Source organism: Tympanuchus pallidicinctus, unplaced genomic scaffold, assembly GCF_026119805.1.
Source record: "Tympanuchus pallidicinctus isolate F22 unplaced genomic scaffold, pur_lepc_1.0 scaffold12, whole genome shotgun sequence".
Classification (NCBI taxonomy): Eukaryota; Metazoa; Chordata; class Aves; order Galliformes; family Phasianidae; genus Tympanuchus; species Tympanuchus pallidicinctus.
This window is the reverse complement of record NW_026294637.1, coordinates 7,116,711-7,137,317: the sequence shown is the minus strand read 5'-3', so window position 1 is coordinate 7,137,317 and position 20,607 is coordinate 7,116,711. Positions and strand designations below refer to the sequence as shown.

The 20,607-nt window shown below is 52.4% G+C and overlaps 1 protein-coding gene across 7 annotated transcripts in view; it reads left to right on the top strand.

Moving 5' to 3' along the window:
* Nucleotides 1-1,653: 1,653 nt before the first annotated feature.
* The window catches only part of NTRK3 (neurotrophic receptor tyrosine kinase 3), a 182,366-nt gene continuing 163,412 nt past the window's right edge, over nucleotides 1,654-20,607 (top strand). For 2 of the 7 annotated variants that reach the window (XM_052672168.1, XM_052672169.1), the window contains exon 1: nucleotides 2,251-2,636. In XM_052672168.1, the coding sequence (XP_052528128.1) occupies nucleotides 2,389-2,636 (248 nt within the window). In that variant the 5' untranslated portion in view covers nucleotides 2,251-2,388. The other 5 variants (XM_052672170.1, XM_052672167.1, XM_052672173.1 and 2 more) reach the window with 5 other exon arrangements.

The following is a 20,607-nucleotide window of genomic DNA, read 5'->3' as shown; positions in this document are numbered from 1 at the left end:
TGATCCCATCTCCTTTGGGACCTGAAGCAGCGGTGGCCTCACTGAGCATCCCCTTCCACCTGGGGGAGGACATGGATGCTCGGCCTGGCAGATGCAGTGGACCCTAAAAAGGTTTCACACGTGCAGGTGTGATGCCAAGTGCCACGAGGCTGTGACCTCCAGGATGAAGGGAGCCCTGCTCCCAAGCAAGCACTGGTTCTTCAGGTTGTGGAGTGTCCTGGCCTCCTGTGCCGTGCAGCACCTGGATGGGATGCTGGTTTTTGGGTGTAACAAGGAAGGAGGGTAGAGGGGACAGAGAGGTTCCATAGACTGGGAGATGTATGAGGGAATGGAAAGGCAGTGCTTCTCTGTAGCGATCTGTGATATGACACAGAATGGCATCTCTCTACCATGGATGGGGAAACTGAGGCAGGGAGCAAAAAAACCAATCAGGCAGTTCCTCCTCTAGTTCTGTTAACCCCCATTAACCTGTGGTGTGGGGTTCACCAGAGATCCAGGTGTTCTTCAGAAATGGGGCTGGAGGAGGAGCTTGCCCTCCAACCTGGGTATTTATTCACTATGTGCTTTGATTCTTTGGGGGAGGTTTATGGATCTGTTTTTCCCTCCAGAAGTACCCATAGGAGCAAGATTGAATTCTTGTGCCCCACTCTGGCATCTCCAGACCTGTGATATGGGAGCATGCAGCTGGTGAGGAGTTACAGGTACGTGAGCCCTGCTGGGACCAGCTCCCATGAGCAGGGCTACAGGTGGGCATGTTGCACTTGCAAGTCCCTAGAGGTGTCTGTTCAGCCCCTGCAGAGATTTGTCTGCCTTTTCACTCAGAATGGCAGAAGCAGACCCTTGAAATATTCAGAGCCCAACACCTGTAATTCCTCCCTTCTCCCATGCATCGTCCCCTTAGCACTGATGCCTCCGTGCAGAGGAGCAGAGATGTGAAACTACGGGGGGGGGGGGGGAGGAAAAAAAGAAAAAAAGGCATGCAGAAAAGCACTGTAGAAAAGCCGAGCAAATTAAGCAGTGCTGTGATCTGCTTGGGTTTGTGCTTGCCAAAAATGCACCATGCATCTTAATTCGCTCTGCTGTTCAGCTCGCGCTCACTGCTCTCCTGATGCCATTTCGGCGCTCTGAGCTCAGCCTTTTCAACACTTCAGTCTTCCTCTTTCAGGAACGGGTTGTGGTGGGGATTTTTTTAAATTATTATTTTTATTTTTTTTTATTATTATTTTTGCATGTCTGATTGCAGAATCTGCTGCAGGAGAAAGGGAGGAAGAGCGGGGGGGGAGGAGGGGGGAGGAAGGAGCGCTGACCCCGCACCTCCTGCAGCCCACCGTGCCCCCACTGCGCCTCGCAGGGGTGTGTGTGTGTATCTGTGTGTGTGTGTGTGTGCATCTGTGTCTTTTCTAGAAAGTCCTTCCTGGGTGCTCTCCAGGCGAAAAAAAAAAAGAAAAAAAAAGCCGTCTGATCTAAAGAAAATAGAATGTATATATATATATATATTTAAATCGCTGTAATCCACACCAGTCCCATCCGATCTCTCTTTCCTCTCCACCCTTTCTGTCCGGATTGCAGTGGTGGGGCGGGGTGGGGGGGGGGGAGAGGTGGGAAACACCCAAGCAAAAAGCAGCATCGTCCTCCTCCAAAGAGTCGGAGAAAGCCGGAGCTGTCTCCCCCGGCACAAATTTAACCCCCGCTGCAACTTTTCCTCCTCTGGCTCCAGCGTTGCTGGGGTGGGTTTTTCCCCCTTCCCCCTCCTTTCCCTCGGATTGATTTTGGCGGAGAGGGAGGGGGTGGGGAATCCTTTTTATTGCGAAGAGCGGAGAGCACAGAGCCCGGCTCGCTCTGTCGAGCCTTCCTCCTCCTCTTCCTCCTCCTCCTTTTTGTGCCCTGCAGCAGGGCTGCCCAGCCCGGGGGAGGGAAAGCGATGGGAAGGGGGATCTCATCCCCCCCCCCTCCTCCTCCTTCTCCTTCTCCTCCTCTCCCCGTTTCCCTCGCTGTGTTTTTTTTGCAGGTGTGTCAATTTTAATTCTGCCCAGTAGGTGGGACTTGGTGACTTTCGCACCGGTTTTCCTTATTTATTTATTTCCCCGTCGCGATCCTCCGGAGCGGCTGCGGGGAGCGGCGGGCGGCCGGGCCAGCATGCATCCCCGCCCGCTGCCGCTGCCCTAGCGGGATTACCGAGCCAGCTGCCAGCATGATTTCATCTGCTGGAGGATTTTTGCGTCTGATCGCTTGAAGGTTTTGTTGTGTGTGGTTTTTTTTTTCCTCCTTTTTTTTTTTTTTTTTTTTTTTTCCTCCCTCTGTCTTTGTTTCCTTCCCCCCTTACCCCCCCTTCCCCTCCCTCCGTCCCCCCTTTCCTCCTCCTCCTCTTTTTTAGAACAGCAATCGGAGATGGATGTCTCTCTTTGCCCTACCAAGTGCACTTTCTGGAGGGTATTTTTGCTCTGGAGCATTTGGGGAGACTATCTGCTTTCGGTGCTGGCTTGCCCTGCTAATTGTCTTTGCAGCAAGACAGACATCAATTGCAAGAAACCGGATGATGGGAACCTCTTCCCTCTCTTGGAAGGGCAGGATTCAGGCAGCAGCAATGGCAACACGAGCATCAATATCACGGACATCTCAAGGAACATCACTTCCATGTAAGTGGGCTGCTCTCCCGTGTGCCGGGCTCCGCTGCCCTCAGCGCTGTGCCATCGCTCGCCCCGTGCCAGCCCCGCTCTCCCTGCGGAGGACAACGATCGGGTTTTTCCCCTTATCCCATCGGGGAAAAAAAAAAAACCACCAAAAAAAAATATATCAAAAACCAAGCCCAGCAACAGTTTGGCCAAGGCTTAAAAGGAATGAAGTAAATGGGATTTGATTCCTTAGCGGGAGAGAACAGCAGGCGAAGATGCTAAAGCTGCTGCTTCCTTTAACTGTTTGCTTCTGCGGAGGGAGGGGGGAGAGCGGCACGGCAGAGCCACACACCGCCACACATACCCAAATCGGGCAAGGAAAGCGCGTTCGGAGCCGTTTGCTCTTTTTTTCCCCCCAGACTTTGGATCTAATTAGCGTGTCACTTCTTCACCCACCGCAGCAACGCTGCCTTTCGTGGCCAGGCTGCGCGTGGCTGTGGAATCTGTGCTTTCGCCTTATTAAGGCTTGGGGTTGGAGAGGGGAGAGGGGGGGAGGAGGGGGGAAGAGAAGCAGAACGGTGCACAGCATCCCTGGGTACCGAACCGCATCCCTGGGTACCGAAGTCCCGTCGCTTTCGCCCTGCAGCTGCGGTGCTGCGAGGGGCTTCGTGCGGGGGGAGCGCTGGGAGCAGCGCTTGGGCACTTCGCGTTTGTTTGCGCGTTGTTTATCAGGAAAATCAACTCCAAGTAGCGAAGCCCACGTTATTCCCGTCTGAAAGGAACGGATCTCCTCCCGAATCCATCACGCCGTGCCTCCCTGTGTGCGTGGATAAAAAAAAAAAAAAAAAGCCAACCAAAAAAAAACTAAACCAGCAAACCCATCCCCATCGCTTCCAATCTGAGCTCCGTATTTTGCAGTACATTTTTTTTTTTTGGGCGAGATGAACTCCGAGCCGTTTCATTATTCTTATGCTAATTGAAATGTGAGCATTTAGGGAAACGCAGCCCCCAGAGCGAGTTGCCAGTGGGAGTTGAGCGGAGAAGAGGTGGAATCCTTTATGCTGGCAGTTAAATGCAGCAAGGTTTGGCATGAGTAATGGAGGCTTATTTATTTATTCTTTTGCGTGGAGGGAGGGTTGCTTTGCCGGGTCTGTTGCGTTTGGTCACAGTGCGATTGCAGCAGAGCCATGGAGTAATTGCGGTGCTTCTTTCGCTTGTCACCTTTGCTGGGTGCAAATGACTGGAGCAGCTTTCCCTGTCCAAGCAGATTTCCAGCCCCGATATCCCCCAGCCATGCCGCTGCCTCCCCGGCAAAGCAGCAATGGGGCAAAACTCATGCAGGGCTCCCTTCCCGGTGCCCCAAATCCATCCTGCGCCGTGGGGTTGGGGTGTTTTGCTCCGAATGGGGAAGTCGGAGGAACTCTTGTGGTGTTTTTTTTTTCCCTGTGTTCCCTGTTTGTTGTGGTTTGGTTTTAACCCGTTGTGGAGCTGACAGCTCTGGGAAGGTGTCGGTGTGGGTTGTCAGAGGCAGGCAGACATCTGAACTGCTGCAAGAAGTGTTACTGCGTGGGTCCTTTGTGCCCAGAAAATGTCTTTGCTGCTTTGAAAAATGCTGATAAGCAGCCTGCAAAAAGGAGAAGGAGGAAAGAAGAAAAAGACTCAGCTCCGCAACTAGAGATGCTGAGAGAGAAGCCTCTCTGTGTTGGGGGTGAGGAGAAGGTGCCAGGTTTGGCTGGATGCACCCCTGAGCTGCTGCCAGCCCAACACCCTCCTCTCTGAGTTGAGACCAGGTGGGTGCAGGACTGGCATGATTTCCAAAATGCCACCAGAGGCTGAGACAGAACGTGAGTGCAAACTTTACCCAGGAGGTCTGTGCTTCCAGGGGAGGTGGCTTGAGGCTGGTGCCTGTGGGAGCAGAGGGATGGGTTGGGTGATGGGGCTGCTTTCCAGTAAAGGAAGAGCTCCTTAGAGCTGGGTTGAACTCAGGTTCGTGTGGGGTGTGTGTGAGTGACATCGGGTCCAGCACCCTCCATGCTCAGGAGTGGTGGTCTCTGCTCCACCCTCTTTTGGCAAGCAGGAAGATGGAACACGGGGTGGTGAAACCACCCTGAGCTGAGTGAGGCCTTAGTGATGTCCAGATGAGAGGCTCTGCTTGGTAAGGGGCTGTTGGGAGAGTGTGGAGAGGGAAAGCCTCGACCATGAACACCATGAGCTGCCTTGGCACGTGCCTCCATATCCACATCAGTGCAGGGCAGTGACCCCTCTGTGCCACCCCACCCCTCCCTGGCAGGTCACAGGGAGCTTTGGATTATTTTGCATGTTTGTGATGGTTTACAGAAGGGTGCCACCAAAGCAAGGAGGATGGAGGCACCCAGCCCATGGATTCCCACAGCAAGGTACCTCACACTTGGTGCTGTATTGACTTTGCTGCTGCTGCTTCTGTTTTCCCACCTATCCTCCCTCTGGGGAGAGCGCAGCAGTCTCTGGGCTGGGTGGGTTTAGTTTTGGGTAGAATGTAGGGGCCTGGCAGACATCTCATGGCTTTGGGATCCATAAGGCCATGGGGCAGAGCAGGTGGCACACAGCCTTCAAGCAGATCCAGGCAGGGACAGGTTAACAGCAAAGCATGAGATGAAGATGGAGGAGGCTGGTTGGCTGCCGTCCCCTGCCCTTTCCCAGCGAGCTCAGGAATGTCTGATTTTTAGACCTCGTCCCCAGTGATGTGGCTCTGGATGCAGAGGGTCCCACCCAGCCGAGAGCTTGACATACAGCCCAGCTGCAGACCTCCCATCCGGCCTCACGCTGCTGCTTCCAGATCCAGGCAGAACAAGACCTGCGGGGCTGTGCTTATGCCACGCAGCGTGCAGCCAGGGTGCTTCCCCCCTTCGGCTCCCCACCTGTCAGGATTTGGGGATGCTGGGCTCGCCTGTGCTGCCTTGTGCCAGGAGTTACCATGCTGGCAGTGTGGGCAGCGCCTGCACGCTCCGGCACGGTGCATGGGGAAGGGTGGATGGAGGAGTTTGCCATCTGGGTCTCCCTACTCCTCAGCTGTTGCTATGGCACTGCGGAGATGCTGCCAGGAAGGTGGCGGTGGTGGCCTGCGTTTGTCACCTCTGGCTCTTTTTTAGGCAGGGAGATGTGCCCAGGTCTGGCTGCCTCGCTCCCTGATGCAACCTCTCTGGTGAGGATGGAGTTTCTTAGGGTAAAATATACCCTGCAAATCCACCCATTTGGGATATCCGTGCATCCAAGAGGAGATGGATCATCACAGAGCACCAATGGATGTGGGATTTGGGGGTCCGTTTGCTCGCGCACCCAAAGGCGAGCACCTCACTTAGGGTTCTCCCTCTGGGGACAAGAAGAACAGCCCATGGCAGCGTCTGCTGCATCCCATGGGCACAGCTGGGAATGGGAGAACTGCATCAGAGCTGTGTGGGGTGAGAGCTGGGAGCCAGCACCAGTGGTACCCACGTATTCACGCATCCCCCTGGGAGCAGCACAACTTGCTTTGGTGACCCAAACAGGGCTCAAGTTGGGGATTGCTCTGCTTCAGTCCTGCTGTGCTCCATGTGATGCTGCTCTCTGGAGACAAAAGGCTCTGTGTCCCCAAAGCATCCCGTCCCATTGTTCTTCCCACCTCCTGGTCCCTGAGGTTTTGGCTGCTGCAGGATCTATTCAAAAGGGCCCTAATTCAACGCAGCTTTGTTTTGCACAGCCCTTGTTTATGCAGAATGGCTGTCCCAAAGCAAAATCCCTGGGGGGGAGGGAAGCACAGCACCAGCCTCAGAGGATGGAAGAAGGTTCAGAGACGCTTGGGATGCGGAGGAGGGCTGGCATGGTCCTGTTGTCCTGGAGGTGCCTTAAGCTGAGAGCAGTCATCCTGACTGCCAGGGTGCTGTGGGATCAGGTCTGTGGCAGGTGTTGCTCTATTTTTTTTGGAGCATTTGAACTTGTGTTGGTGCTTGGGCTTGTTGGGTCTGTGCCCTGCCCTGATGACCTTTCTGCTGGAACAGTGTTGGATGGATACATTTCCCTGGCACAGACAACGTCTGGGACCTGCTGTACTTTTGCAGCCTGTCAGGCTCTGTGCAGGGGCGGAGCAGAAGGATTTGGGGCAGATGTGGTGTTGGGAGAAGTTGGCCATTAGGGCCAGTGCTCAGCTCGCCTTTCTTAATCATGGCCAAGCCACGTCAGAGCAGAGAACATCAGGCACCGAGAGCTGTACCCCTGGTCTGTACCCTGGGGCACAGGATTTCTGCTGGGCTCAGTTCTTGCCAGTCTGTAGGTCTCTGCCCTGCACAACCCACCTGAGGGTTTCTCCAGGGTAGAGGCAGCTTTGTGCTGCTCAGACACCCCAGGACTTTCTTGCTGAGCTCAGCCTGGGGCCTGGTCCTGAGGTGACACAGCTAGGTTTCAGGGTGCATGGGACATCTTCCCAGCCCTCACCTCCCATGGGGTTTGGGGAGCTCTGTGCCAGCTCTGCCTGCTGGCTCCTCTCCCTGCACTGGGAGGATGCTCCAGGGCTAGGACAGGCATTTCACTGGGGAAGAACTAGAGATCGGGGGAAAGAGACTGAGGGCTGACCTGTTCGCTGTTCTTTGGGGCTTAGAGATGTTTTAAATGTGGCTTTTTCTATGCACCCCTTCCCAGCAAACCATTACTGGGTGTCCTTTGGGATCCCCAGAGGTTGCACTCAGCGATGCTCCCCAGCACTCCGCCTTCTGCACCCACTGCTAGGGGGTGCCTGCTGATTCATTCTGCTTGGATTTGGTGCATCCCATCAAGTGGGGTGTGAACCAACTCCTGATCCCACCAGGCTTTCAACAGTGAGCATTAATAATGCTTGCAGCTCACCTGTTCAGCATGTTATTTATGGGGCATAGCAGTGAAATAGCAGTAATTTTGAGCTTTGGGCTTCCTGTGGCGGGGGCTTCGGTAGGTTGCATGGATGCTTTCAAAGCAGCTGTTTGACAGCAGCTTCCACAAATGCTCTCCTGCATCAAAGGGTGCACAACCGAATCCTTTGCATGCCTGCGGAGGGCAGAGGCGGACCTTGCTGTGGGTCGTGCACGATGGCAGTGTGTTGCAACCTGAGTTTCTGCCCCGTGCTCCTTCTCTCTGCTCTTACCAGCCTTTCCCCTCCCACTTTTCGAGGGCGGCTGAGCCGCTAGAGGGCAAGCGGCTGCGTGAGACGGCTCGGGTGAGGCTGCAGCATCCCTGCATCCCTCCACTCCTGCATCCCTCCGGGCAGGTCCCGGCTCTGCACCCTGCTGTGCCGTGGTCCCTCCTGGTCCGACCCTGGGTGCAGTGAGAGGATGCAGCAGAGAATCTCCCATGGAGCAGTGGCAGCAGCAGTGCCAGGAATGGAGGCGATTTGCAGCTTTTTGGAAGACGTTGACCCGCGTGGAGATGATCTGTTTGAAATGCTGGGTGAGATATGCCCGATAGGGACAGCGTGCAGGTGTTGTCACAGCTTCTGGCTGGGAGTGAGCCACAAAATGTTTGTTCACGTTGCTGTCCGTTTCGCTGATGGGGAACCTGAGGTGTGGAACAGTGCTCCAAGCAGCATGCTGGTGACACAGACCCTTCAGCCGATCTCTGGATTTGGCACAGAGGAAATAAAGCTGCCAGTCCTGTGACATCAGGCAGCCGTGAGAGGTGTCCTCAGGGAAAGCCTGGATGCAGAGGGAAGAGAGCACAGCTGAGAGCTGTCTCTGGCTGCCTGCAGGCTGAGTGCAATGCTCTTTGCTCTTTCAGTTAGCTCTTTGCTGCAGGAGTCAGGTGGAGGCTGGAAGCCTGGAGAGGTTGTGTGGCTCTCCCCATAGACATACGCTGAGGATATACTGGTGTGAGATGGAGAAAGAGTGCACAGAGGTGGAAACTGATCATGACCCAACAGCCATCCTCCATTTGTGGCTCCCAAGAGTGCTACCCACCCCTCTGGCATGCTGGCCGAAGATGAGCCCAGTGCTTCCCTGCTGGCAATGGGCACGTCCTGCCAGCATGGTGGAAGGGCTGTGACACCCAGTGGTCCCAAAATGCAACAGCAAACAGGTCCCCAACATCAGAATAGGGATGATGATTTGTGGGTCTGGAAGGATGCTGTGATAGGAAAAGGGTGGTGGGCACTGCTTAGAGCTGTGATTTTGCTCAGAGCTTCACTTCACTTCAAGGAGCAGGGATTAAACTCCACTTGGAAGATCTGCACAGCAGTCATTGCTCTGCTTACGTATAGCTATTGAGCAACCAGCTTGTGTCACTATGGGGATGGGGAGAAAGGGAGATCAGGAATGGTGCAGGTTATATTTATGTGCTCGTGCTTTTTCATTCTCACCACACCACCCTATTCCCTGTCCCACTCTTGTGAAGCTGGGGACCCTGTCCTGTCCTCTCTGTGTGACACCCAGCAGTAGCTCTGGACCTTCCTTGCATGGAAGAGCAGCACTAGGAAAATACACTGCGTTTTTATCTTGTTTCCATGTGATGTAGCCTTTGGGAATCCAAAGCAGAGGCCAGCACTATAAATGCAGCAGGCTTTCCTCCAGCTGCTGCACAGTGCTGTGCTGTAGCAGACAATGGAGCATTAGGGACCATCCCTGCCATCTCCTCCACTCTCTTCTTCTCCCAGCTTCAGGCTGTCTACATGGTGAGGGAAACAGCTTGCTTAACCAAAGCTTTGGATTTGGCACAGCCTGTGTAAGTCCCTCCTAAGTGACATTCCCAGTCCTATCCCAGCTCCTCATCCCCCTTGCCATTCTGCCTCACCCTCCTGCCTTTCACTGGACGACGCACCCCAGCCTACTGTGCTTCACTGCTGCATGGAAATAGTTCCCAGCAACCTCATCCTCGACCTCTGTGAGGGCCCTGTCTGTCCCTGGGGGGCTGAGAAGAGTGTGGCAGGGCAGAGGAGCCCTAACCTGGGCTGTTCAGGGCTGTTCCTTAAGTAGCCCTCCTGGAGCTCTACCCACATGGATCCTGCTAGCAAGTGTTAATGTGGGAATGCTTGAGCAGATGCAGGTGCTACCGGAGACCATATGTACAAACTAGCAGATTTCAGCAAGATATGGAGTCAGGGATGCTGTGTGTTCCTGGCTCCCCAGCATCCCTCCCCTGGGACATTCTCTGTGCCAGCACAGTGTGGCTCAGTGTCACTGGGGATGTGTTCCCAGCTTGAGCCTCATGGGCTGTAGACATTTCTGTATCTCCAGTAGCCGTCCCAGGATGGGCTTTGCGGTGGGGAAAGCAGAGCAGCACAGAGCCAAGTCCGTGTGAACACAGCAGCCTGATGCTGTCTTGGGAAGGACCGTGCAACTTGCTTTGAGTTGGGGTAGGTGATGGAGGCTGTCCTTGGGAGTAAAACCTGAACTTGGGAAGCATATGCAGTGCTTTTACGGGATGCAAGTGTATGTGTGCCCTGGTTGGGCAGGGAGGGACCTGTCTAAGAGAGTTCTCCATTGGGCTGGCTCATTTGGGGTTAATGGTGCTGTGCAGGGCACAGCTGGGGCTGATTTGGAGGGGGCAGAGCCTAAGGAGGCTAGAAAGGGATCAGCTGGGGAGGCTGGGGCAGGTGGTGGTGGTAGCAGTGCTTCTGGGAAGAGGCTGTGGTTTGTGGAGGAGTTGCTGGAGCTCTCAGGTATGGAGCTATGTGGTTGTCTGGTCTCTGGGTTGGGCAGCACTTGTGCTAGGAGCTGTGTGTTCAGTGGAGGCTGTGTGCTTGCTTGTTATTGTCTTTATTTTTTTCTTTTCCTGTTATTTGGTTCTGTGGGCTCAGTCTGATTCCTTGAAGCTCCAGCTCTCTTAGCTCCTGCAGTGTGTCTGAGCTTTGCTGCTTTGGAAGCCCTGGTTCTTGTGCTCCCCTGTAGGTATGACTGAACTGTGTTCCCTGATGTTCCCGGCCTGAGCTGAGCTTGGTGTTGCTGCTTCATACTGTATACAGACCCCATAACCCACGTGGAGCCCCTGGGTGGGCTGTGCTTGTCCTGCTATGCTTTGTGCTGCCCTGCCCCATGAGAATACTCCCTGGCTCCAAGAAGCACTGGGAGCAGAGATTTATTTATTCAGAGGCTTAATTAGCATCTTTAAATATTAAATAGTAAACAAGCCGTGTCTAGCGGGATCAACATTTACAAACAGGGATTTTATTTTATTTAATTTTTTTTCCGTCCCTCTCTGGGACGTGCACTTGTGTTGTAAGGAGGAGCAGCTGTGTGTGAGCTGCGGTTGGGAGGGATGAGCCTAAGGCACTACTGGGGGGAGGGAGCAAGCAGCCAGAAGGGCTGGGGAAAGGGAGGCAGGGATGCAAACGTGCTGGGAGGTGTCTCAGGGTATTGGAGCATTGTAGTGCAAGGCTTGGAAGTTCTCTGCAGGGCGTGCAATGCACGAGGTGTGCTGATAGGTGGGGTCTTCTTGCGAGCAACAAATTGCAACCAAAAGGTGGTGGTCTCTGCAAGGGGAGGTGTTTTGCAGCTGATCTGCATGCCATTATCTCTGCAAATGGAGGCCTGCCTGTAGCAGATTACACTGGGGGTTATTTATTGGCAAAGCGCTGTGCAGTTTTAATTTTTCCTTTTTGCTTATTCAGGCTTTAGCTCCAGAGGAAAATAGCCTGGGGTGGCTATGAAATGGATTCTCTCTGCCCCATTAACTTATTCAGTGAGTTTAATGGGCCTTTTTTCTCTGAGCCTTGAAGCCATCATTAAAAGGCAGAGATTTATAAAAGCAAAGATACTCCTGAGTGTTAGTCAAACTTTGGGGCAGAGGGGTGGAGGCAGCAGTTGGTGTGGGATGTTATGTGCCTGCTGGGGGCACAGCTGTGACATCGTTTGGGCAAGGCTCAGTGCTCACCTGTGTCCTGAGCTCTCCTCCCTCTGCTAGAGGAACCTGTCCAACTGCAACCCTTGTGCTGAGCAAGTCAGTGCTGCAACAGGAGTGGGCTCTGTGCAAAAGTTAGGCTTGTAGTCAGGCAGTTGTGTCAGCGAGTCTGGAGAAAAACAGAATCTGGAGGGTGGCTGGAAAAAGAGCCCAAGATGCAATGCCTGAGTGAACCCCTTCTCTGTGTCCCGACTCCACAATGTGTTTCAAATGCATTTTTTGCAGAGGCTGTGTTCAGTGTGAGCAACTGATAGCGAGAGGAGCAGGAAAGGGCTGGGAGCAAAGCAGGATGGCTTGAATTGTTACTGAACTTAAAATCAAATATGTGTAGAAAATCTGGTCCTGGAGGCTCCTGGCCCATTGCATGTCCCCAGGTGCCTCAGCAGTTTGTGCTGATGGGAGGATTTTACATTGGGGTGCAGCAGAGAAAACTTTTCTCATATCTTTCTGTATGTTTTCAGTGCTATGTTCTCCTTTCTATATTCTGTCATTTGAGCCTCTGCTCAGGTGTAATCCATGCATCTCTGCACCCATCTTGCTTCTTGCACTGGGGAGCTGAGCAGCAGCACTGCAGCATTGGGACTGAGCTCTGAGCCCCTGAGGGTGCTGTGGCCAAGATGTGATGCTGTGAAATGGGAGGATCCCTGGTGCTGGCCTGCCTGTAACCTCCAGAGCAAGGGGGAGATTGGTGGCAAATCCAGCTGCTCCCATGTGCCTCTCTGGGTCACAGTAATTAGCAAAGGAGATGCTCTTTTCCCAATAAGCACCAATAAAAAGGACTTCTCCCCTGCGCCTGTAAATTCTTGCCTCCTCAGTGCTGTTACCTTCTGTGTAAATTGCTGCTGACCCCATAAATCAGCTGTGCTTTGCTCCAAGTCCTCTTGGAGTGCCCCTTTCCTGTAAATCCTCTGTCCCATCAGCAGTAAATCCTGAGCCCCTGTGCAGCTCCCTGACCTGGGGGGGCTGCAGGGATGGGCTCATGGAGAGCACTGCTCCTCCAGGACTGCGTTAGTTTTTGAGATGTAAAAATAGCCGCAGCAAAGAGAAAAATCTCCATTATCCCTCAAGTGCTCAGGGTCATCTCCTGACCCAGCTTTGCCATGCCCATTTTGTTTTCTCTTTCTTCATGTGAGCACTGAAGGAGTTGCAAGCAGTGGAGTTTCCTTACAGAAACGGCCATCTGCTGGGGTGCTGCTGCTGCCCCATTGCTGAGCTCTAGCTCCCAATGAGCTGCAGGGATGGCTGTGCTGTGGTTTTTTTCCCTTGTGAAAACCTGGGGCAAGGTGTGAGGCACAGACCTGAACCTGGGGGTGAGCAGGAACCCAGTGTGGTGCTGCCAGCTCAGTGCTGCAGACTCCGTTGTTCGTGTCTTTGCTGTGGTTGGAGCTGGTGGCAAAGCAGGGTCTTTAGCATGGACAGGTGTTCTGCTGGGTGCACACAGCTGATGCAGAGCCATGGGGTCGGTGTGCCAGCTGCTGTTAAGAGAATGCCTAGCACTGCTGTGTGCAAGGGCTTGGAGAGCAGGAGCTGGGTGTGTGCAAGCAGAGCTGCCTTAGAGCTGCCTTCCTCCTAATGAGCAGGAGCAGCAATCACCTTGCAGTCAGACACCTGAGTTCTTTCCCAGCTGCTCGAGGCTGGTGCTACAGCAGGATGAGGCTGCTGGTGCATCTGGGGATGGTGCTCTTGGCAAAGAACTGCCTCCATGCAGAGTTTGGAGGCTTCCCTGGGGCTCCCCACTGAGCAAAGCAGTAGGGAGAGCTGATTACCCTCTGCTTTCCTTATTTGTCCTTCTGGGGATGTATCCACTGGAGTCATTTGTGGCTCAGTCCAGTCTGATTCAAGATAAAGGGCAATGCTATGGGGTAAAGTAGGAGGGTGATGCTTTGGACATAATAAACTGTTCAGCCTCTTGGCCACGCTCTGCACTGAACCTGGGTTTGACCCAGCTCGCTGTATCCTTCAGACCTTTATCCTGTTGCCAATTGTGCTTTTTTCCCTATTGTTTTTTTTTTTTTTCCACTCCCAGCATCTTATGACTGAGGCTGGTTGTGTGTTAACACTGGCACGTGGTACCTTGTGAAAGGCTGGAGCAGATGCATGGCAGCAGCACAGGGATGCTGATAGAGGTGGGGAAAGCAGGGGGCAGCGGAGGAGAGCAGAGGCAGATTTTTAGAAATCCATAGAAATAGCAAAAAATAAATTTCCAGCAAACACTTCCAGTCCCACAGTATTAAGAAAGTGAAGCACTAGAGGATAAGGAAAGCATGAGCAATAACAGCGGGGATTTAGGAAGAATAAATCTTGCCAGACAAACCTGATTGCTTTTTCTTTTTGATAGAATCGCAAAATTAGTGGCTGAGCAGAACGTGGAAATCCTAATATATTTGGATTTAGTAAAGCATTTGATATAGTGTCTTGCCAAATCTTACTCTTAAAATTAGTTTGGTTTGCCTTGGATAGGATGCTGCTGAAAGGAGGGGAAATAGGCTGTAGGTTCCTGAGCAAATAGTGGTGGAAAGAGAAAGAAAAGGAGGGGGGGGGAAAAAAAGTCCTTGGGGTGTTCAGGTTACTGTGGGAGGAGACTGGGGTGGATCTTTGCTAGGGATGAGTGGATGGTGGCCGGGGGTGTCCCCAGGCTGCAGCATGGGTCTGGCACCTTGTCGCCTTTGCCCCTGTGCAGCATGGAATTGTCAAGCTGCCCATTTCACAGCTTGTTTTTCTGGCTATTGCTGAAGAAGTGGGGAAAATATTCAGTGGGGCTGTTGGAAAGAACATCTCTGACCCGTGGAGTCAGGCACGTCTCCTCAGGGAAACCTTCTGTCTTGGAGCAGCAGGAGAAAGCCTTGGGGGGATTGGGGCCATCTGATGGGGGAACCTCCTGCCTGGGGTTGTGATACAGACTAAAGGCATCAGTGTGCTGCCTCTTCGGTAGTTGTCTGTGGATGTAAAGATACTGTAGGGATGCACCATGCTGGGGCATGGTTTAGCAGGCGTGAGGGTGATGGGTCAACTGTTGGTTTAAGATCATCACCATAGAGGTCTTTTCCAACCTTAATGATTCTATGTTTGCAGCTTACTGGGGGGAATGTTGTGTTGTGTAGGGAGTTGTGGAGCTGGGAGTTTCTTCTGAAAGATGACGGGACTTTGATTCAGTGCCCCTTGGGGGGAACACAGGCTTTGTTCACCTCTTGCATTGCTCCCCACCAAAACCCAAAGCTAAGACCACTCATGGGATGTGTTTTTTGTTTGTTTTTTGAAGCCAGGCAAGGTTCAGGAGGTATTTTTAGCTGTTCTAATTGTGGCAAATAAATGCCATTTTTACTTGTTGGGATTGAGCTGCGGATAAATCACAACTAGTTCTAATGATGATAATTACCGGATTTCAATATTTATAGAAACGGGCGCTTCCTTCGTATCGGCGGCTGCTGCTGTGCTCTCACCTTCACAGATCGAAACCTTGGCTCGTTATCACTGCAGCTATTTATTTACTTGCACATTTTTAACCCACGGGTGGCAAAGCAGGGGGGATGGGGAATGATATGGGCTTACTGGGGTCGTATCTTCTGGGCTGAGGATGAGTCAGAAGCATCTTCTGAGGGGCTGCTGGCTGCGTGCTCGCTTTGTGGGCGCCCTTGAAAGATGGTCCAACTGTGCCTGGCAGGGCTGGAACCCCTGAAAGGTGGCTTTGCGTATTTTTGCATATGTTAATTCCAAAAGTTGAAAATATTAGGTAAATAAATGAATGTGTGGCATCCCATCATCACACCTGAGCTGGGAGAGCCACGTGGCTGCCCCAAGCTGTTCCTATCCCGTGCGTCCTTATGGGTATCTGGACCCTTGCACCCAGCAGGTTGGGAGCTCCCCCTCCCCACAAGGTGTAGAAAAGATTCACTTACTCAATTTGCTATCTCTCCAGCGCCACATAAGCTGTATTGATAAATTAATCTTATATTGTTGTGACTAAACAGCCCTGCAATTTTTTACACTGTGCAGTCTAATCTGCCTTGACAGCTGTATCATTAGTTTATATTTGTTGTAATCTTATTTGCTGTATATCGACTGGGGCCGAGGCAGCACTGTGCTGTGTGCAGGTTCTGGGTGCTGCTGGTGTCTCAGGGTGCAGATGGGATGGGCACAATGGGGACTCTGGGTGCCCAAGGAACCAACCCTGATACACTGCTCTTCCGATGGATAGGTAATATCAGCTTTGGGGCTGAGCCAGCCTCATCACGGGAGATACTGCTGAGGTTTTTGTGGGGCAAGATAAGGGTGCTGAAAGAGTGAGTGTTGGAGAAGTGGCATCTTAAGATGGACTGCTGGATGATGGATAAGTTGTTTGTGTGTGCTTCAGTTTTTTTTGGATGATGGGGTGGTGTATGCTCCACTTCTGGGGTGAGGATTGTTGGGATGGTGTGGTGGGAAAGGGCCTGTGGGAGCAGGATTAGTGTGGGGATATGGGGCTCTGCACTGGGGTGAGGACAGTGATGAGGCATAGTGTCATGAGATCACGGTTGCAGTGATGTGATGCAATTAAAGGATTGCAGTTTCCTGTGTTTGCTGTTCCTGGTCCACACGCAGCTGGGCTTCAGGCCGGATATCAGGAGAAATCTCAGAAAGAGCAGCGATGCATTGGCACAGGCTGCCCAGGGAGGTGGTGAGGTCACTGTTCCTGGTATTCAAGAGCTGTGGAGATGTGGCACTGAGGGATGTGGTCAGTGGGGTGGGTTGGAGTTGGACCTGGTGATCTCAGTTGTCTTTTCTGACCTTTGCAGATTTGCAGATTGCTTCTTTTGCTTTGCAAGCAGGTTTGCATGGCACTTGTTGCCAAAACCCTGGAGCAAAATGTTCTGGGCTGGTGCAATGATGTTTCTGGGAGCAGGGAACAAAGAGGTTCTGGTATGCACTAAGATGATCAGGGTGGGAAGCACTTTTTTTTCTGCTGCTTTGTGCTTTAGGTCTTGAGCCTATTAAATCTGGGCCAGAAATGACAGCATGCATCACTGGAGCACTGGCTCCTCTTTGCAGCATCTGTGACCAAGGGTATGTGGCTCAGTAACAGCTCAGCCCTTTCTTCTCTCCTGTGTGCAGTGCATTCTTCTGGGAGAACATGTAGGCAAGGCTGAAGGTGCACATAGCTCCCAATGTTGATGTGCTTCTTGAAGCTTGAGGATGCAAAGCGTTGATTTAGGACTTTAATCAGGACTTGTGCCCAAAGGACAAGCAGGATCTGGCAGCTCTGTGCTAAACTCAGCATGGCATTCACCCCATGGATGTGCAATAGTGCATCTCAGTACCATGATGGCACTGCCCACATGCTGCAGGGCCAAGGCAGAGGGGGGCGTGCTGCATGACAGACTCTGAAGGTGCTCATACAGCTGATGCAGGAGGATGGAGATGAGAGATGGGCAGCATCAATGTAAATGTAGGAAAAACCCTGCTGCAGGAGATGGATGCTTGGGGAAGCACCCAGCTCAACATCTGCATCCCGCTCATTGCCAAGCGTGCAGAGGTGCTGTGAAATGAGCTTCACGCGTGGTGTTCGAGGCAGGGATGTGGCAGCACATGGTGAGCAGCAGAAACCTCCCTTGAGGGATGCACAGCACCTGTGACAAAGCTTGCCTCTTCTCCTGCTGCCCTGCCTGTGCTTATCTCCCTGCCTACATCTGGCAGAGGTACTGCTGGGGAGGCTGCACCTTGTTGCTGTTTATAACCCTTAGCCAGTGTGAGGGTGTCCTGATTTATTATTTTAATCCTGGCTTATCCCTGGGTGATTTGCAGGTCCCTACCCTGATTCCCAGATGAGTCTCAGTCAGCCAACAGTGCCCATCATGGCTTTAAGGTCCGGATCCTGTGCAGCTTGGAATAACTTCCAGCACAGCCAGTTCCTGGGCACTGGTGTCAACTGGGAACTGCAGGGAGTTCTGGCTGGCACTGCTATGTTCCACCCATACTGATGAGACCATTTCCATAGCAACTACAGAATTTTTTCAAAAGGGAGATAGGGAAAAGATGTTGAAAAAACAAAAGCTACCCAGCTGCAAACTGCCTTGGGCAGAAGCTGTTGGTCAGCAGGTGTGATTCATGGAGGTTCGGGTGACTGTGGGTTGTCCCTTAGCTGGGGTGGCTTCCTTGCCTCAGTGTTGGGTCCTTGTGGCCAGGAAATCATGATGCTCTCATAACCTAGAATATGGAAACTAGAGGTGATGATTGTATTAGGATTGCTGGGCAGGGCTGTGGTGTGCTCTTGGGATGGGGATGCTGGGAGAGGTCCTGCCCTCACCTCCCACTACCCTGCTGAGCCAGTTCATGGGAGCTCCAATTCCTGGTTGAACTCAGATGTGTTTCTCTGCAGGAAACTTGCAGAGTGAATTACTGTAATGTAGCACAGCTGCTTTCTTGCACTGGGCAGCCTTATGTTGTGCCTGATCTGGTGGGTTGCAACCCTGCTTGCAGCATGGGAGCTGAAACTAGATGATTTTTGAGGTCTTTTCCAACCCAAGCCATTCTGTGATGATTCTGCAGTTGAGAATAGCTGTGTCTGGATGGCAGCCTGGAGTTGGTGGCCAGCAGTGGGGCTGTGGGTAGGTGTGCTGGCCACCAGGCAACCAAAATGTGGTGCTGAGGGGTGGCCTGATGGCATCATGCACCGTGAAACCCACCCTTATTCCTCCTCCTGCAGAGCAGAGCGAAACACATCAACCTCTCCCCATCGCACTGCGGTGCCCACAGAGGGAGGAGTGCTGCAGGAGGGCTGTCCCACACCAGCTGCTGTCCCCAGTGAGCCCCAGCCTGGCACATAGCACAGGCTCTCAGGCCCCAGCTGCTGCAGGCTGTGAATGAGCCAGCAGCACACAATGTCTGTATTCTTTGTGCAGGGCAATCTTCTCTTTGCTGCTGACTCTCTGGGCTCGTGTGCTTTGCTCCAAGGTTGGGCTGGGACCTCCAGATCCTGCAGGGGAGCAGAAATGAAGTTGGAGTGACTGTGTGCAAGCAAAACAACAACAAGAAAGTAAAATCTACTCAAGGTCTTGGTTCAAGGATGTGGGGGAAATTGCTCTGTGACCCTTAGCAGCACCAAGAAGAAATGCGTCCCACTAAATAAATCATCAGCATCAGTGGTGAAAGGTCATGTTTGGGTAGCAGGAACCCATGTGCTTCCCCTTGGGGAAGTTGTTCCAATGTCTGTGCCTTTAACTGGAGATCTGAGATGGAAGTGATCCCCATATTCTGTGTTTCCCTTGCTGGGTCAGCTCAAACACAGCAGCCCTGTTAGCAGCATCTGTGGCTGTCAGTGCCTTCTCATGTAATATGTTTGCAAAGCTCTTTTTTCTTCATGTTTTTGTGAACAAAGTGGAACACTGGGAGAAGAGCTTTTAAAGTGTCTGTTCCTGCCCTGCCTCCTCCTGCCTATGTCATGTTTACAAGCACGCTGGCTCACATCTCCTTTTAAGAGCCAGTTGTCTCCCCATTATGTACCTGCTACTTCCATGACCTTCCACCCTATTGTAATGTGTGCATCCCCCTCCTTCTGAGTGATGCTTTTTTTCTTCCATCTCTGTGATAAGAAAAATGCAAGCAGAGGAGAAAGGGGGGGGAGGAAAACACATAAAAAGGGATACTTTATTTGCCTGGGCTGATTGCACGCTGCAGGAATCCAAATGTTATCCTGGTGGAAGTTTGCTGCCAGCTTGTGGGGTTGGAAGCTCAGCATCCAGAAGGGTTTGGGAGCTGCTGTGCCTGTCCCGAGCAGAGCGGCTGGGAGCCTGGCCCCCATCCAGCCCAGCTGGGCATTGCTTTGTAAACATCGGGGCAGCCAAACTGCTGGGGGAGAGGAGTTCAGGCTCCTTGGGAAAATGAGTGCTTCGTGGGAGCAGGACGTGAGCCCAGGACAGATTGGCTCTGCCCTTGCTGCACGGGATCGGCAGGTTTCCTGGTGTTGGGGCTGTGGGAAAGCCCTGATAAATGAGGCTGAGGTGTTGTGGAGGAGGATGAGATGGGAATGGAGGGTTATAGATGCAGCCAAAGCCGTGGCAGGAGCACAGAGACTTCTGGGTGCCCATGGTTCACAGCTCTGAGCTTTGAGTTTTGCATTTTGGGATGCAAACAGAAGAGAAGTGTGCATGGCCTCAGAGCGCGCGGCTAAATTTAAACAGGGTTTGGGATGAAGCTGGTGTGGATGTAAAAGCTGGCCAAATTTAGACTCCTGTAGAGCTTTTGCTTTTGGGAAGCATGCCTGTGGGTTTGTGGGGGTGTGCAACAGAGAGCAGAGCCGGGAGTGGCAGCGGGTCTGGATGGAAGGGGACAAGCACAGAGCTCTGGGCAGGAGAGGATGCTTGGAGACACAGTGCTAAGGATTACTCCTGTCAGGTTGAATGTGGTGATCACACACCTGGGCTCCATTCCCTTCCTTTGCTGATGTGTGTGGGCACCATGCTCTCTAAGAGACGCATGAAGCTGGAGTGGAGTTTGGCAACTCTTCATGACTTTATTTGTATGTCTTTAATTTCTGAACAGCCACAGACCTGTGGAGTGTGAGGGAATCTCACCTCTAGTTTGAAGCTGCAAGGAGGGTTTAATAAGGCAGAATGTGATTATGGGAGCTGATTTTGAGGAAGTAGCACCCTGGTTTATAGAATGCTGTTTGATCTTTAAAGGCCACAAAATACTCTGTGCTTCCAGCTCTTGCTGCATGTGAGTTCCCATGGGTAAAAGCATCCTTTCCTTTGACCTGGAGAGTGCACAGGGAATCAGCTGCTGCACAAAGGGGAGTCTGCTTGGTCTCCTGCACCCCATAAAGCAAAGGATGCTCTCTCATCTCAAGGTTTATGCTCCCTGTAAGATATCTGGAGGAATGGTCACTCTCCCCTTGGATTGCCCTCTTGTCCCAGTTGGCTGTGTTGCAATTGGGCATGCTTGTTTGTGGTTGCAGTTGTTAACAGGAGGTTAATGAGGTTCTTCAGCATCGTGGGGATCTGGGACATCTCAGTTCTTGAGCACTAGCTGAGATGTAACAGTGATGAGAGATTAAGGAGGATGTTTCAACGTTATTTCAATGTTCAACAAATGTTGAAGGCAATTGCCCTGCTGCCTGCAGTGCTCCTTCAGCTCTGCTGTCCCATTTGCA